The following is an 18,140-nucleotide window of genomic DNA, read 5'->3' on the forward strand; positions in this document are numbered from 1 at the left end:
ATAGCTCCATGTGGTCAAAGTCATGTCACTCCCATAAAGATTACAGGGTTGCATCCGACAGAAATGGGAAAGCCTTTAATAATGTTTTATTGCTAGGAAATCCTTGATCCTGGAATGCCAGGCTTAACTGCATAGGGCAATGTAAACAAAGTTCGGTCCCGTCCCCCCCTTTTAAATCTGTTTTCTAGACTTTCGCCCTACTTCCCGCCTCTTCCTTTCTCAAGGTTTCCTGGCATGAACACGACAGCTGCTCCAAGGGTAGAGTTAAGTTTTCTTGTCAAGGTCGGATGGGATGTCTGTGAATTGATCTTCCCAGCATCATTTCAGACACAATTACAGCTCTACGGGGAACTGCTTTCGACTGGGTGGCCACATGGGAACACCATCCTTGTCTCTGGTGGGCTTCGTTTTGCTGTTTTCATAACTGGCATCTTATTAGCTCTTCTGAAGAAAAGTACAAACCTGGAGACACAATGTAGTGTAGTGGTTAGAGTGCAGGGTTAATGAAAAAAGGAAAAAGAACCGTGACAATTTAGCGCTTGGTAATATATTCATAAATCATAATATACAATAACAGAAAATAATATATATAGTGAATGTAGACGGTGGTCTCCGGAATGGTGTGCTGTTTCGACAACGATCTTCTTCTGAACAAGGATGTGTACATAAACTGTCTTTCAACAATTCATTTCTCTTGGTGACGTATTGAAAATATACTGTTGATTCACTTCATCATAAAGCTATGGTTACAGCTATGTTCTTCAATGGGCGGACTCCGTGGCACTGGACCCTGCTGAGGCCCCTCCCCTCCTGGATCCACCCCCAAAGCAGAATTAGGGGCTGTGGCTCCTAAGCCTCCTAAAAATAAAAGGGAGTTTGAAAAGAAACGTAAAGGAAGAAAATAAATATAATAATGTAACTCTGTCTGATACCTATTATTAATCAATAACTTTATTTATTTATTTATTTATTAGATTTTTATCCCGCCCTCCTGCCGAAGTGGCTCAGGGCGGCTTACAACCATTAAAAACCAGTAAAAATGAATACATCACGTCTAAAATCCATCAATAAAGAAGCCAATATAACTTATTAAGATTACAGTTAGAACATTACAGTTTGTACATGGCGGCCATCCTTTCTAAAGTGCTAGAACGATTGCTCTGGGCTATTAAACGCTTGCCGGAACAGCTCAGTCTTTACCGCTCTACGGAATTGGTGGAGATCCCGCAGAGCTCGAATTTAGTTGGGCTTTCAGAGCTTTCTTTAAGATAAGAAGCATACGCTTTAGTCAAATCTGTTTTTGAATGCTCACTTTATTCTCTACAATTTTATTGCACTAACTCTCATGTATTACCGTTTTGATATTAGGGAAACATCGATTAATTCAAAATATGTATTAATGATCTCTTGTTACTCGTAGTTTTGGGTTGTTCCCTTTCCCCGACCCCATAGAGGTTTAGTTTAGAAAATGCAATAAAAATCTTTTTTTAAAAAAAGAAAGAAAGAAAGAAAGAAAGAAAGAAAGAAAGAAAGAAAGAAAGAAAGAAAGAAAGAAAGAAAGAAAGAAAGAAAGAAACTTGCAGAGGGGCTTCAGGACAGTCGTTTTCTCTCAGGCTAGCCTACCTCGCCGGGTTGTTATGAGGATAAAATGGAAGAGAGGGGACTGATGTTGTAGCCTGATTTGGGGGTGTACATTTTTAAAAACAATGTAAAATGGGGGGACATACATGGCTTGATAGGGAGTAGGGCCATAGTTTGGTGGTAAGCACATTCCGAAAGTCTCAGGATCAGCCCTCTGGCATGTGCAGTTAAAGCAGAGGTGTCAAACTCAGAAGTCATTTCGGGGGGGAACGCAGGGGAACACAGTTTCCCTGGGTGAGGTGCAGGGGGGCGGGGCACATGATGAAGCCCTGCCCCCTGCTTCCGGCTGCCCGCTTCCAGCCCTCATTCAGCCAGCAGGAGGCAGGAGAAGAGGGAGGGTAAGTTGCTTCCTCCCCACCTCTCCCCACCCCTGCCTGCCTGGGGCCAGGGAGGACCTTGGCGGGGCTTCCTCGCACTCCCACTGGCCTTGCAGGTCCACCGCCGGGCCCCTGATGTCAGGGGGTGTGGCATATGCTAATGAGTTATGCTAATGAGTTCCCCTAGCTCTTTTTCTATGAAATGACCCCTGGTCAAACTCATCTGTTATGAGGGCTGGATCTGACATAAATGTGACTTTGTCGGGCCGGGTCATGTGTGCTATAAAATGTAATGCCAGGTACCGGAGATCATAGAATCATAGAACGTTAGAGTTGGAAGGGACCTTGCAGGTCATCTAGTCCAACCCCCTGCACTCTGCAGGAGCATAGTCGAAAGACAACCCTACAACATACCCGAAAGATGGTCATCCAGCCTCCGCTTGAAAACATCCAGCGAAGGAGCATCCACCACCTCCCGAGGCAGTCTGTTCCACTGCTCAACCACTCTTACAGTTAGGAAGTCTCTCCTGATATTTAGCCGGTATCGACTCCTTTGTAATTTCCACCCATCAGATCTAGCCTTGCAATCCGGAACAAGAGAGAATAGATCTGCTCCATCTTCTACATGACAGCCCTTCCAATATTTGAAGATTGCAATCAGGTCCCCTCTAAACCTCTTCTTTCCTAGGCTAAGCTGATATAAACTGAGTCATGTGCCTGATGGCAGGATTAGACCTCCAACCCTGAGCTGGCATGAATGCCGCTGCGGGGGTTCCCAACTTGCCATTGAGGCTGTCACTGAAGCAAAGGGGTTCTGCTTGCCTGCTGCAGACGAGGTTGTTCCACTTTTGTTGAAGCCACAATTGGAGTGGCCCTTGCCCACTCCCTTCCAAGCAGCCTCCTGTTCTCTCCCTTGCACCAGTTGCTCACTGGCCGGATAAGAACCTTGGACAGGCCGGTTCCGGCCCCTGGGCCTTCTGTTTAACACCCCAGAGCTAAAGGATCTCAGGCAGCAGGTATTGGGAAAGACCTTTGGAGGACTGGTGCCCGTCAGAGCAGAGAATACTGAACTTTAGATGAACCAGTATTCTGACCCAGTATCAGGCCGTCTGCTACGTTCAGCAACGTTTGGGATAATGAATGTCCAGGCTTCAGAATTACCCTCTTGACTTTATGAGCAGGATTGATTTGCAGTATTTTTGTGTATTCATATCTCTTCTTAGTACAGATCTGTGGGTTTTTGTCATTTGCCTTCCAAATAAATGCCTTTGCCGGGACAAACAGTTCCGCTTCGGCTAACCTCCCGCTCTCCTCTCTCCCTCCACAGGCACTGGTGTCACTACACGGTCACCCGGACAGTTTCCTGCCAGGTGCAGAACGGCTCTGAGACGGTGATCCAGAGGGTTTATCAAAGCTGCCGGTGGCCAGGACCTTGCGCCAACTTAGTGAGGTAAAAGCCCGCTTGGCCATTTAGCCTGACTGAACCCAGCTGGGGAGAGAGTGGTTCTTTGGGGGGGGGGGGGAATAGACAGCAGAGAGGAATCCACACCATGGCTCTCCAGGGGACTGGGGGAAAGCATTCCGGACATGGCCAGTTGAAAGCAGGACCTTGGCATTTGGCAACGTTCCTAATCCATCTTTTGTCGCGACTCTCTTCTCAAGCCACCGCCAGGGAGGATGGATTAAGGATTTCACAGTGTGTGTTCAGACCCCGATGTGTAGGATCATTATATGGCGGTTGCCATGTTTTTAAAGGGACTGGATGGAGGATATTTGCATTGCTTCTAGCTGCGGAGAGGCTGTGGCTCAATGGTAGAGTACGTGCTTGGAATCCACAAGGTCTCCATCATCATCAGTTGAAAGGATCAGGAAGGAGGTGATGAAGAAGAAGAAGAAGAGAATGGATTTATACCCCGCCCTTCACTACCCAAAGGTGTCTCAGAGCGGCTTACAAACTCCTTTCCCTCCCCCTCCCCACAATAGACACCCTGTGAGGTAGGCGGGGCTGAGAGAGCTCTTGACAGAAACTGCTGTCTTTTTCAAGAACAGCTCTTATCAGAACTACGGCTTGCCCAAGGTCACCCAGCCAGGTGCAAGTGGAGGAGTGGGGAATCAAACCCGGTTCTCCCAAATTAGAGTCCGCGCACTTAACCACTACACCAAATTGGAAGACATCAGCCTGAGAGCCCAGAGAGCTACTGCTGGTCGGAGTAGACTTTAATAGACCAAAGCTTCATAGCTGTCATATGTTGAGTTCAACCTTTCCTCTTTGGTGTCGTGGTTTAGAGTGTAGAATCTAATCTGGGAGAACCGGGTTTAATTTCCCACTCGTCCACATGTGGCTGCTGGTGTGACCTTGGGTCAGTCATACGTTCTTTCAGAGCTGTTCTCTCACGGGCAGTTCTCGAGAGAGCTCTCTCAGCCCCACCTGCCTCACAGGCTGTCTGTTGTGGGGAGGGGAAGGGAAGGGGGCTGGAGACCACTCTGAGACTCCTTCGGGTAGCGGAGGGCGGTGTATAAATCCAGTCTCTTCTTCTTCATCATCTTAGATCTGCAGCAATAAGCACCTGATTGTGTTCAGCTCTGTGCTACCTATTCAGTACATTTTTATCCTGTCTCCCATGCGACGAGTTCAGGGCAGCATACATGGTTCTCCCCCCCCACTTATTCTCACAACAACCCTGTAAGGTAGGTTAGGCCCAGAGGTAGAAAATGGCTGACCCATGGCAGAGGGAGGATTTTAATCCAGATCTCCCAGAACACTCTGACCCAGGCGGCCCCACCACGGTGCCCATGAGTGCCCGGATTCCGAGGGACACTTTTCCCAGCATTGGCCACGTGTTTTGGGAAGTGGGCAGGGACAGTTGGGGCTTTCTCCTAGCAGGGCTTCTAAATGGCCATTGGAGATCTAATTGAGGCCCAGTGCGGTGTGTTAGTTAAGAGTGTCAGACTAGCCTCTGGGAGACCAATTCGTGCCATGGAAACCCACCAGGTGGCCTTGGGCCAGTCACACTTTCTCATTTTAACCTATCCCACCGGGTTGTTGTGAAGATAAAATGGAGGAGGAGAGAATGATGTTAAGCTGCTTTGGGTCCCCGTTAGAAAAGGGGCATAAATGGATTAATGAAATAAATGATAGTGAAACTGACTGTGCAGATTTTTACAAAGTTTCTTGGGCAGCTGCCGCCGCCACAACACAAGGATCTTCGCGATGTGACTGAAGGGAAGCCGTGCCTTTGCAAGAAAACCTTTTAAAGCAGTTTGTTCATTTAAAAGGGTATCCTGTTAAGCAGAACTTCCACCTGGCCTGTTGAGTCGCTATCAGAATTTTGCACGACCTCCGCCTCCCTGACATTTTTGGTTGGCTCCGCCACCTGCGGCAGCCATTTTGTAATTGGGCCCACCACCCTCCATCAGCATTCCAAATAGGGTGGTTTGCAATGCTCCCTGTAAGCTGTAGAGTCTTGTGAGCAAAAACTCTACTTTGTGAGCTACTGGCATAAAAGTTGTGAGCAAGCCATTTGGCCACTGCATCAATTAGCTTGTGAATCAGAGCAGCAGACTCCTGAAGATGTTATCTTTTAAACTTGACTCAATTCTGTGGGAATCATAGCTCACATAGCATCTATGTATAGGTGATCAGATTTAGTACTAACTTAGTTTGTTATGACTGTTGAGGTATGTTGTAAAAATTTGTATTGATGACTAACTGGTTGGTTTGTAATTTTGGATTTTCAGGACAGTTGTATACTGTTTTGCAGTTATTATATTTCTTGATATGTTATACTTCCTCTTAATAAACATAAAAAGGAAAAAAAATTCCTGAGCGAAGGCAAAAATGTGTGCGCCGGAGGCTAAAAAACTGTGAGCTAGCTCACACTAACTCAGCTTAGAGGGGACATTGGCCAGGTCCCTTCGTTGTCCCCGTGGGGGGATTCGGGGGGCTGTTCCAGGGGTGGGCGAGGACATCACGCAACACACTGATGTCACCTGGAAGTGAAAACAGCCTCAAACCATAGAGTTTTGCCCCAAAAGCAAAGCACCCACCCCCAACATCACCGATATGCTGATGTCACTTCCGGTGATGTCAGCACGTTGCGCATGATGTTGGGGGGTGGGGGGAATGTCCTCCTGTTGGCCAGCTGCCTGGCGGTGGGCAGAAGCCCATGAACGTGGGGATCCCCTGCCCTCACCTGGGAAATGGTATCCCTAATTCTAAAGGTGCCTGCAGGCATAAAAATGTCGGGGACCCCTGTTCTGACCTGTACACAGCCAGGGTGGCGTAGTGGTTAGGAGTGGCGGACTCTAATCTGGAGGACCAGGCTTAATTCCCTCCTTCTCCACATGAAGGCTGCTGGGTGACCTCGGGCCAGTCACAGTTCTCTCTCAGAACTCTCTCAGCCCCACCTACCTCACAGGGTGCCTGTTGTGGGAGAGGAAGGGAAGGAGATTGTAAGCCACTCTGAGACTCCTTAGGGGAGAGAAAAGCAGAGTGTAAAAACCGACTCTTCGTCTCCTTTTGCTTCCCCATAATTCAGAATATTTCAGAGTTTGGCGTCTCACTTTGTGGCGCAATGCAGATATACAACAGAAGCCCTTTTTAAAAAAATTATCATACATTGCAATAAGGGGGAAAAGTTCTCAGTTTACAATTAGGAACCTCCCCCTCCCCTATCTGCCTATAAACATGTCTCAGTTAATCATCGGAATAGAGTTTTAAATCCCCACAGTGTCTGGTGAGAAAGGCAAAATGTTATATATAGAAAGGGAGGCTGAGCCAAACTCTATACGTTGCCAGCCCGGCTCTGCAGGACGCATCTCTGTTTCCTTTCAGACTCTCCAAATGAGGGTCGGGTTTTTGTATCCTTCTCTTTAGGCTGTGAGGTTTGTCTTTAGACTTATCAGAGCAAAATCTGACCTTCAGACTGCTGTTTTAATCCAAGGTACTTCTTTCACATACCTTTTCCCGCCAAAAGACACCCCCCCCCTTCTCTCTGTTTTGCTAGCTTTCCGTATGCAAGGGTTTTTTAGCATGGCGGAGCAGTCAGTCGTGTGAGTCCACACCTGAAACATTTTGTTTTGTTTTTTAAATTTTTGTTATGAGGCACAAGAGCGACATTGTGCTCTTGGCTGTCATGAAATCAGCAGCATTTTTGGCACACACAGTGTTCGTTTTGAAGATCTTTGTTTGGTGTCGACACTGCAGAGGTGGGCTGCTGTGTGATTATTTCATTTATGCAACCCCCCCCCAGTTAGGGTTGCCAAGTGAAAAAATCGTCGCAGCGGGGGGACTCCCGGCTTGCGGCTTGAGTGCGTGCGCACGCCGCCTGCACATCACCAGGAACTGATGTGACAACGCTGGGGCTAAGTTTTCCCTCGGATGGTCGTGGCCCCGCCCCCAGCGTGCCCGGCGTCGTCATGTCACTTCCTGGTGACGTGCACGTGGGAGTGGGGTTCCCCCCAGGGCCAGATCCGCCACCGGCGGGGAATGGGCCCTGGGGCGGGGGTTTCCACGCGGGGGTTTCCACGCCTACCCCCAGTTCATAAATGACTTGGCAAGCCTACCCCCAGTTCATAAAGGAAGTGCTTGTATGAAATCTAGGGTTTCCAGTTCCAAATTGAGGACTACCTGGAGATTTGGGGGGGTGGAGCCTGAGGAGGGTGGAGTTTGGGGAGGGGAGGGATTTCTGTGGGATACAGTGCTATAGAGTCCGCCTTCCACAGTGGCCATTTTCTCCAGGTGAAATGAACTCTGCCGCATGGAAATCAGTTGTAACCTCAGGAGATCTCCAGCCACCTCCTGGAGGTTGAAACAAAATCATTTACTGTAGTAATTCTGTAGAAAATTCTCTTCTATTATCACTCACACGCTTGCACAGTTTTCTATAGAATTACTCAGGGGTAATTTCCTGCGGGAGCACACAGGAGCGGAGCTCCGGCAGTAAGGAGCCCAGGGGGCAGGCACATGCAACAAGCCCCACCCCCTGCTCCCAGCAGCCCTCAGTCGGATCATGAGGAGCAATAAGCAGCCAGGTAAGTTCTAGAGGGCCCCCCCCCCGGCCCACCTTCAGGTACAAGCGCTCCCTCCACTGTGAGGGCAGGTCTGCGCATCCCCCCCCCAATAGCTAGCAATCCAAAACAGTCCAGTGGCACCTTTAAGACCAAGTTTTATTCAGGCACAAGCTCTCCCTCCTCTGCGAGGACAGACCCACATCCCCCCCCCCCCAATAGCTAGCAATCCAAAACAGTCCAGTGGAGCCTGAGCGGTGGGTGTTGCCTTCTGACACACTTCCGGTGATGTCAGGGTGTGTGGCATGTGCAAATAAGTTATGCTAATAAGTTATGCTAATGAGCTCCTGCACTTCTTTTTCTACGATATGACCCCTGGTATTACTACAGTAAATGATAGTCAGGACTCACCTTAAAAATAGCTTGGTGGGGGGGTCAAACCAATTCTGGAGTGCAGTGGCAGGAGGGGCTCCCTCCCTTCCACCCTGCACGCTTTCGCTAGAAGGAAATGGCCACGGGCGACAGGTTTGGCACCCCACACGTGCTATTTTCAAGGCGAGTCCTGTGTGTCACACATGAAATGGGTACTGGGTTCCCCCCAGCCCCGCTCACATTTAGTGTGTCATCAGATCAGACCCTAATATGAGAAAGGATCCCAAGAGAGGCAGGAATTCTCCATCCATGCATGGTTTGCTGAGTGCCCTTTGGAAGGGGGCTCTCCGACATAGGCCGGGCATCAGTAAGGGCGGGCAAGAAGACTAAATCCAAATGGGTGTCCTTAGGGTGTCATAGTTGGAGAAGTGCTGGTTTAGAGATGCAGCAAGAGACCCTTGTTGAAGCGAAACAGCTCTGTATCCAGTCAATGCCTGGGTGAACTTCTCCCCTCTTGTACACCAACTTGAATTAGGGCTGCCAAGTCCCCCGGGGGGCGGGGGTTTGCCTGCCCAAAGGGCCCCCAACCCACCAGTCTGGATCTGGCCGGTGGGGGGAACCCCACCACGAAAGTGCCCAGATCGGGCCGAAGTGACATCATCATGCTGGGCACGTTGCTGGGCGACGCTCTAGCAATCAGCCTGAAAACTCTATGAATGTCCCAGGCTGGGACCGACTCTCCCCCGCTGCGCCAGGTAAGGCACTTGGCAGCCCTAACTTGAATTCAACAATGGTTTGATATGAGTGCAGTAAATACATGTAATTAAGGAACAGAGGGAAAACGGTGTTCCTAATTTCTAACTCCTTCTCTGTAAATGGAACTGGAAGTGTCCCCCCCCCCTCCCCCCCAAGAATCTCTCAAGTGTTCTGTTGGGGAACAAACCAGATGGGAGGGGAAGATAAACACCAGACTTCTTATCTTGCAGAATGGAAGCAGCTTTGATCCTAATCTGAAACACAGTTCCGTGTGCAAATGCCTCCCCTTGCAAAAATTCTAAACATTGCAGGGAAAGTATCTTAAACATGCAGGAAAGAGACACTTCCTGTGTGGTCTTGCTGGGTCCCCGTTCTCCACTTTTCCTTGACCTGATCCAAACTTGGTCTCCACAATTATTTTCTTGTCTGCCTGACCTGCTTCTGCTCTTGAAAATCCTGGATTATGAAACAAAACTTCAATGCTAAGTGTCGATTTTGTTTTCTGCATTCAAAACGATGCGTATCAGAAGCACTCTTTTAAAAATACTTATGTGAATACGTATATACATATCTCTGCATCATGAAATGGAGAACTGTATGCAATTTGTTTTAGCCACTTAAGCAATTCCCAACAAAGCATAGATCTTTCCCCCCCATAATAGTAGGGCTCTGAATCACTCAGACCGATTTCACACAAGAGCTGCCCCGTGATCGCGTCTCCCTTTGCCCCACTTCTATTGGTCAATTACCCACTCGAAGCCGCATGGCCGCATTTTGACCTGTGGCTATGCCCGATTTTCCCCACAGTTTCCTGATCCTGTTTTTTGAGGATCACAAAACTGCGGGGAAAATCAGGCAAAGCCACGGGTCAAAATGCGGCCATGCGGCTTCGAGTGGGTAATTGACCAATAGAAGTGGGGCAAAGGGAGACGCGATCACGGGGCAGCTCTTGTGTGAAATCGGTCTCTGTGTCTGTTTGTTTAAATTATTCGCATCCCATCTTTGTCACAGGAACTCAAGGTGGATTATGCGGAGTCAGTCTGTGAATCAACAAAATAGGACAACATTCAATCAGCAATGCGCTAGGATTGTAGAAGTCTGGAACCAACCAGAAATCTAATAGGTAGAACTGAAGTGTAGCATAAGGATTCACATGACACATAATCCTCCTTACAGGAAGCTATACAGAGCAGTATAGACCACAGTCTAGGGTTGCCAGACCCCCAGTCTGGGCAGGGGTTCTCCTGATTTTTCAGGCTTCTACTCACTGCCGGCCAGCTGCCCAGCGGGGAAGCCATGCCCCCAAACAAGGATGTCCTGCGGCGATGTCCCCAATGTGATGACATCATGCAGAAGTGACGTCATTCTGTCGGGACATTGTGCAGCGACACACTGCTTTTGGGGCAAAACTCTATGGTTTTAGGCCCCAAAAGCCCATATAGTTTTACCCAAAATACAGAGCGTTGCTGTGCAACGTCCCAGACATGATTACATCACTTCTCCGTGACAACATCCCCGGCCACCCCTCGAATGCCCCCCAAATCCCCCCGCCAGCAAGCCGAGGGGACCTGACAGCCCTACAGTTGACTCTGGTCTTGTACAGCTGCAGTGGTGGAACGTGGAACATGATGTGCAGTCTGGGTAATCTGCAGCCAGGATTCAGATCCGCTCTGTATCAACCGTGTGTCCCCATTTACCTGTTTTTATTTTTACATTGTTTGTTTCACATGCCCAGTAAGTAAAATGCTGATCACAGATCTCTTCTGTTGAATTAGTCTGTTTGTTTTCTTTTTGCCAAAGTCCTTGTTCGTCTAGGACACCCTGGGGCCAGCCCTGGCTGCTAGCTTTCCTGGACCCTTGTTGGTACCGCCCCCGGGCTGCAGCTGGGAACGACGGAGTCAGTCATGCCAGCTGGAATCTACTTTCTCTTCTGTTTTGAGCAATGCCCCAAAGAGAGGAGAAATCTCCGCTCTCCATCTAATGAAGGCTTTGAAAAATATATTCCCAAGAATTGTGTGGTAGCCTGTACACGCTTGCCAAGGGCTGTGGCGATTAGTCTGTAGCCCTTGGGTTACCGTATCTCCATTCCCTGGTTTTCTGAGTAACTGCGCTACAGGGAGTTGGTGGTAATGCTGGGCTTTTGCAGCCTGGCAGGAGACCAGAGACAACTGCCTGCGTCATAAATTTAATATAGCCTTTCTGTTGAATGATTCCCAGTTGTCTTTTTGCGTAATACTGCAAATATCCATGACTCTGACTCTCCAAAAGAACACTGCATATTTGCTATTTTGGGCAAGGGTCTCCAGCACGCAGCAGGTTTATGAATATTACGGCCGGATACAGGAAAAGCAGAGGGTTAATTGGACGAGTTGCTGTGCAGTTAAGGATGGGAACCTAATTAATTAATGAACGGGAAATATTGCCTTCATTTATGCTGCTACCTGAGCGAGAAATAGGGTTGCCAAGTCGAAAATCGTCGGGAGCGGGGGACTCCCGTCCGGCATCCCATGCGCGCACGCCGCACGCACGTCACCAGGAAGTGACGTTATGACGCCGGGCACAGTGGGGGTGGGGCCACGACCATCCAAGGAGGAAACATAGAGTTTCCCCCTCGGATGGTCGTGGCCCTGCCCCCAGCGTGCCCGGCATCATAACGTCCCTTCCTGGTGATGCGCACGCCAGGGTGGGGTTGCCCCCGGGGCCCGATCCGCCGGCGGTGGGGAACGGGCCTCTGGGGCAGGGGTTTCCCCGCCCCCTGGGGGACTTGGCAGCCCTAGCGAGGAACCTGATGTGCAGTTTGGGTAATCGGCAGCCATGGTTCAGATCCACTCTGTATCGGCCATGTGTCTCCAGGAGTAGATAACTGTCCTCGGTACGGAATGCTAGGAGGTGGGAATATTCTGTGAACGTGAATGGGACAGAACAAAGTTTGAGTCCAGTGACACCCTTAAGACCAACAAAGTTTAATTCTGGGTATGAGTTTTCGGTGTGCATGCACACTTAAACTTTGTTCTGTTGCTTCAGACCAATATGGCTGCCCACCTGAATCTATATAATTGGGACAGGAGGACAGGTTATGCCTGTTTTTAGTAAAGGGGTAATAATAACTGCATATTAAATTGTCTTTGGTGGATGTGCTTCTTATGCTGGAAACACAGTAAGAATAACAATAAGGTCCTTGGTGTGCCGTCCTAAGCAGTTAAACCGTTCTAAACCTAAAAGGGTGTCACTTTGGCTGTGATCACACACACTAAATAGTCCCCTTTCAATCCACTTTCAGTGCACTTTTTAAACTGGATTTTACTGTTGTGAACTGGCAAAATCCAGTCTGAAAGTGCACTGAAAGTGCACTGAAAGTGCACTGAAAGTGGATTATTTAGTGTGTGTGATCACAGCCTCTATGAATTTTGAATAAAATTATAGGCAGACTTTATCCCTGTTCAGGTGAACTGTGTTTTTAAAACTACTTCTTAATATTTTAAATTGTTTTTTTAAAAGACAAATGGTCCCAAGACAAAAAAAGTAAGAAAACCAAACCGAAATTCCAGGGCATATTGGCCCTATCACTAGCAGTAGCCTTTCCCGTTACTCTCATAGTATAGATTTTTATATTTGGTTGACCTGTATTTTTTATCGCCTAGAAAACTATTGGCAAGTCAGTGTCCTCCTTCCATGGTATAGGTTTCTGTCTTTTGGGAGGGGGGGGGAGGGAGGGCTTGGTCTTGTTGGGTTTGGTTTTGTTGTGAGGCCTTATCCATAATTAAATCCCTCACATTTTGTATCTGGTCAAATTTGAAGGTGGGGGGATTTCACCTGGAGGAAAAAAAACCCTGAAAGGGGAACACATACATGAACACATGAAGCTGCCTTAATACTGAATCAGACCCTTGGTCCAGTTTTGTGTAGTGGTTAAGTGTGCAGATTCTAATCTGGGAGAACCGGGTTTGATTCCCCACTCCTCCATTTGCACCTGGCTGGATGACCTTGGGCAAGCCATAGTTCTGGCACAGCTTTTCTGTCAGAGCTCTCTCAGCCCCAACTACCTCACAGGGTGTCTGTTGTGAGGAGGGGAAGGGAAAGGAGTTTGTAAGCCGCTCTGAGACTCCTTTGGCGGGGTATAAATCCAATCTCCTCCTCCTCCTCCTCCTCCTCCTCTTCTTCTTCTTCTTCTTCTTCTTCTTCTTCTTCTTCTTCTTCTTCTTCTTCTTCTTCTTCTTCTTCTTCTTCTTCTTCTTCATCATCAATATTGTCTATTGAGACCAGCAGCAGCTCTCCAAGGTCTTGGGCAGAGGTCTTTCACATCACCTCCTACCTGATCCTTTTAACTGGAGGTGCCGAGGATTGAACCTGGGACCTTCTGCAGGCTCTACTAGTGAGCCACAGCCTTTTCATGTTGCAGAGCTGGCCAGGTTGGGTCCACCTGATGTTTTGCTTGTGTTAGTTACAGGACCCTCATCAGACCCACGTACAGGATCTCCTACAGAACGGTGACTGCCCTGGAATGGCGCTGCTGTCCTGGCTTCACTGGAAACAGCTGCGAGGAAGGTAAGTCCCAAGTTGGACTACATTGGATGCCTGCTCAGGTCTGCTGGGACTTGGTGGAACCTTCAGCTGTACTGGTTTAGTATGAACAGTGTCTCTGTTTTTCAGGGTGTACAGCCGGTGCATACAGCTTCTTTTACCATTTCATTAATTTATTATTAATAATTAGTTTTGGGTAGGAGTCCCCAACATGATGCCCGCCAAGTGTTCCTAGAAAGTGGGCAGGGCCAGATTGAGCTTTGGCCCATTAAGGCTTCTGATTGGCCACTGGAAATACGATTGTCTGTGTAATATTTTTTTTTTAAACACCACATTGACTTGGCAACAGCTGCCGGCCCACCACAAGGATCTTCACCGTGTGACTGAAGGTAAGCTGCTGCAGCGGCAATTTGTAGCTGGCTTCACCTCCTGCAGCAGCCATTTTGTGCCCGCAGCCACCGTGCTGTGTCAGAATTCCAAAGAGGCCTGCAGTCTCAAAAAAGGGCTTGGGATCCCGGTTTAGGGTTTGCTGTTGGACTCAGCACTACTTCCAGATGTTCAAGCATTAGAGGTGGCTGACTCTTTGGCTCACTTGCGATCGTATCTGGAATCATCCGGTCCTACCTGTAAATTGTGTATCTGTGTTCCTTCATCAGGTACACAGATTGTAAGATGGTTGAAGTAAGATGGACTCTGTCCCCCAGCTTCTTCATAAAATGTGGCACCTCTGGTGGCAGTGGCATTGAATCATGGTTTGTGGTGTCATTGGTGGCTTGTCGACTCTTCAATATATAATTACTAGGAAATAAGGCCTGTTGCGGAATAAATGCAACATTATCTAGAAAGAGTAAGCAAGGAAGAGAAAAGTAAGGCCGTATTGAGGTTCGTGGAGGTCCCACGCAGCGATCTGCCTGGCCGCCCGGTCTCTCAGTCGCTCACGTTATGTTGCCTATCTGCCGGGGCGGCCCTATTGTCCCATGGGCCGGTCAGCTCCATCCCTGCAGCCTCCCATGTCAGCACCACCACTGCGGTGTCCCCCCCCCCAGCAGGAGCCGTGTTGCTGCCGCCCCCATCCTCTCCCCCCGCCTCCCTTTCTTCCCCATGACTGGCGCTTGCGTGAAGCTGCAGAGCTGGCTCCGGAGTGGGCGGCCATCCCCTGTCCTCCACCTGGGCAGTTTCTGCCGTGCTCCGACTGTCGGCTGTGCGGCTTTTCCACAGTCCTCCTCCCCCACCCTGCCTCTCAGCCATTGTAAATAGCGCAAGGCCGGCAACAGAGCGGCACGTGAGGTGGAGGCAGGTTGAGCAGCCGTCGGCGGGGAGGAGAGGTGAGTCGGTGGGGCAGTATGAGGAGGGAACGCTGGGTCTGTGCTCCATTCATGGGCCGCACAAGAGATGGGGGGGGTCGGCAGGAGAGGACTGAAGCGAGGGCTTCCCTCCCCAGTCCCGATACCGTGCGTGAGCCGGAGGGAAGGAGGCCCCGGGCATGCCCAGCCCCACGGAGAGTCCCGTCTGCCCCTTCCACCTCTGTGGGCAGGACTTCAGCCATGCAGGCATTGGCACACCGTGTGACTGACAGGTTTGGGAGCCAAAAGCTGTGGGAGCGTGGGCAAGAGGGACACGAAAACTCTTTTCTATATAAGGAGAGATATGCTGATGGATTTTATGTACGGAGTGGGATTGAGCTTTAAGGGGAAAGGGAGGAGGCCAATGAAAACTCCTTTGCCTAAGTTATCAACATCTGCCCCCAAAATGGAAAAGTCAAGAAAGCAGAGTTGTGTGGGCTGGCTGTTTCCAGTGTGTTATGTCTTCTTTCAACTAGGGTGATCATCGATTTCCCCCCTTTCTGTTGCAACTCAGTTCTCTTGCAGCTCCTAAATATCGACCTTCATATTTTCTGAATTAGGTAACATGTAACAGATGTGTAAAACTGGTCCCTCTCTTTCTGCTGACATTGCCATCTTCCTGCATGCTGGTACAACATATTTGAGGTACTTATCCTTTAAAGCTGGTTTTGGTATGCAGATCTGGATCCATCATTGTGCACTAGCATTTCCTGCCCTGCACTGGCAATTGCTGGGAGATTTGGGGAGTGGTGCCTGGGAAGGGTGGAGTTTCAGGGGATGTGACATCACATTCTCCGTGACACCTGATAATTTCTGTAGTCTTTATGGTAAAGACCCTAAATATTGGGAAAATTCCTAGACTGTCATGGAGGATGTCAGTTCCAGATGGACATTTGGAGAATCTGATATCACTTCTGGGTGATGTTCTTGGCATCCCTGTAATCTTTATGGTTGTGGGGAGAATTTCTGTAATCTTTATGGTTGTGGGGAGAATTTCTGGGAATCTGCCTCTCAGAGCTCCCCCTTAAAAGCTCAATTCTTTATTGTTTTGCCACTCACCAAGGCAAGCACACAACACTGGATTTTCTTAGAATAAACTACAAGGCTAAACTCCTTAAACAATCTCTTTCTCTCTCTTTCTCTCTCTTTTTTAGCCCCCCGAAGGGGAATCTTTTGTTTGCATTTCTATAAACTACAACAGAAATTGGGGAGGGAGAGTCTACAATCTATAGGAAAAAGTAAAGAGAACCTAATTAAAAACCCAAGAATGGAGGTTTTACAATGCTTAAAACATAGTTGTTACTCTTATACATTTGCTTTCAAACATGAAGAGTGCCAGCCAATCATGGCTTCTGCTGACAAAACCTGCTTATCTGACTGAACAGAGAGTAATTCCAAAGCTATAACACACATAATCACAGCCCTTAAGAAAAATTTAGCATCTCCACGCTTTACTCCCCCCCCCCCCGGCAAAATCTTTAAAACCAATGTTCCTTCAGTAAGAACATTACAACATGTTTTCCTTCTTCCGTCTTTGATGTACCTTCTTTCTTCAATTATCTTTTAGTTTTTATAAGTCCGGATCTGTCCATTCATGATATAAACCAAGTTCCTTTTTTCCTGGGACACCTTCGCTTCCTTAAATGTCTTAGATCAAAAGAGTCTTTCCTTTTGTTGCAATAACAACACCCTCATTGGAGATTCCAACCTTTCTCTTAGCAAGCAGATCTTATAAAGTTAGGGTAGCGATCCCTTTACTCCAGGGGCCCACGATTCACTTTAAAGACAGAGTCTATGGTTAGGTCACAACCTAACTTTCCACTGTCCTCCTTTCTGAAGAAAACATTGATCCCGCCTCCGTCTTCACCTGTCGTCGCCATCTTTTTGGGATGTTTACATCAGCTGAGAAAGAATGCCAAAGTCTCTAAGGTCTGTTTAAATGCTCCGCTTTCTTTTAGAAAAACTCTCCGCTACAGTCCATCGCCACAGTTTGATCAGTCCCTCCCTCCTTGCTTTCGCATTTGCTTAAAACGTTGGGAGATAGGGCGTCCCCTCCCCCTTTCCGTTTATACGCTTGTAGTAGAGGGACTTCACTTCTAGGCTTTAGTGTCTCGTTTCAACGACAACTCACTCATCAATCCTTAAATCGATCCACCAGGTCCTAAGACGGCCCCTGGGATCACGCTAGGCAGAGAAGATCGCTAAACCTCCAACTGCTTGTTCCAGTGGTCGCTTCTAGTCCAGTACTGGGAATCAGGGCAGGACCTTCAGGGCAGAGAGTAGCCCCCCTGTACCGGCTGCCGGCCGTAGGTAGAGCTCTCCAAAGCCCCCTGGCTAGAAGCCCATTGGCTATGGGATTCATGGGGGAGCGTGCACAATCACGCTCCCTCCTAATCCCCGATTCATGGCACACGTCTCTCGGAGGACCCCAGAGACGCCGCCATCGTTCAAAGCGCCAAAACCAGAAGACCAACAATATCTCTTTATTATAAACTATCAATGTTAAATACCAGCTACGGTCCAGCCTAGTGGCCAAAGAGGCACCTGGCCAGAATCTAAAACAATGCCTAAGGTAACCCCACAAAGCAACCAAAAGTCCCTCCCACAAAGGAGAATTCTCGGGCTAAGAATGAGAACCTTGGGAGTGTAAAGTCTCTCCAAGATTCCAGACTGCAGCCCTGAACTCTCGCTGAAGACCCTAATTTATACACAAAAGATCAATGATTTCGAAAGCAAGCATTCCAAAGTTTTCAATGTCACACTAACTCACATGCAAAACAACATTGAATTACACTTAAAGAATTACATTTCAGTTACAAGATATGTTTTCTTTTCTTGGTGTCCTAAATGCTCTTTGTTTGAGCTCTGAGAGATAAGCCAGGCTCTAGCTGCTATTGCAATTAAGGAACAAGGAGTGAACAAATTGCAATTTCCAGTGTTGACACCTCTAACCATTTGGTCTGCCAGGCCTTCATGGGAAAGAATGCTGACTGCTTTCTGTATACATGACTAGGGGGAGAAGCTTTGAAATGCTCTCTGGGAGTTTGGTTCTGCAATATGTGTAATGTATTTTTGATGTTAAGTATCAGAGATACAATTTTCTGATCCAAACAGGAAAATTCTCACAACAATGGTCTTTACCACAGAGATCGGAGAAGTTCCTAGAGCGTCACCATCAACA

The 18,140-nt window shown here is 48.3% G+C and overlaps 1 protein-coding gene across 1 annotated transcript in view; it reads left to right on the top strand.

Moving 5' to 3' along the window:
* COL26A1 (collagen, type XXVI, alpha 1) overlaps nucleotides 1–18,140 on the top strand; it is a 222,597-nt gene that overhangs the window by 36,101 nt on the left and 168,356 nt on the right. The window contains exons 2-3 of the mRNA XM_015407977.1: nucleotides 3,286–3,408; nucleotides 13,543–13,640. Of these exons, the coding sequence (XP_015263463.1) occupies nucleotides 3,286–3,408; nucleotides 13,543–13,640 (221 nt within the window). The remainder of the gene's footprint in view (nucleotides 1–3,285; nucleotides 3,409–13,542; nucleotides 13,641–18,140) is intronic.

This window comes from Gekko japonicus, unplaced genomic scaffold (assembly GCF_001447785.1).
Source record: "Gekko japonicus isolate JY-2015 unplaced genomic scaffold, Gekko_japonicus_V1.1 scaffold1, whole genome shotgun sequence".
Taxonomy (NCBI): Eukaryota; Metazoa; Chordata; class Lepidosauria; order Squamata; family Gekkonidae; genus Gekko; species Gekko japonicus.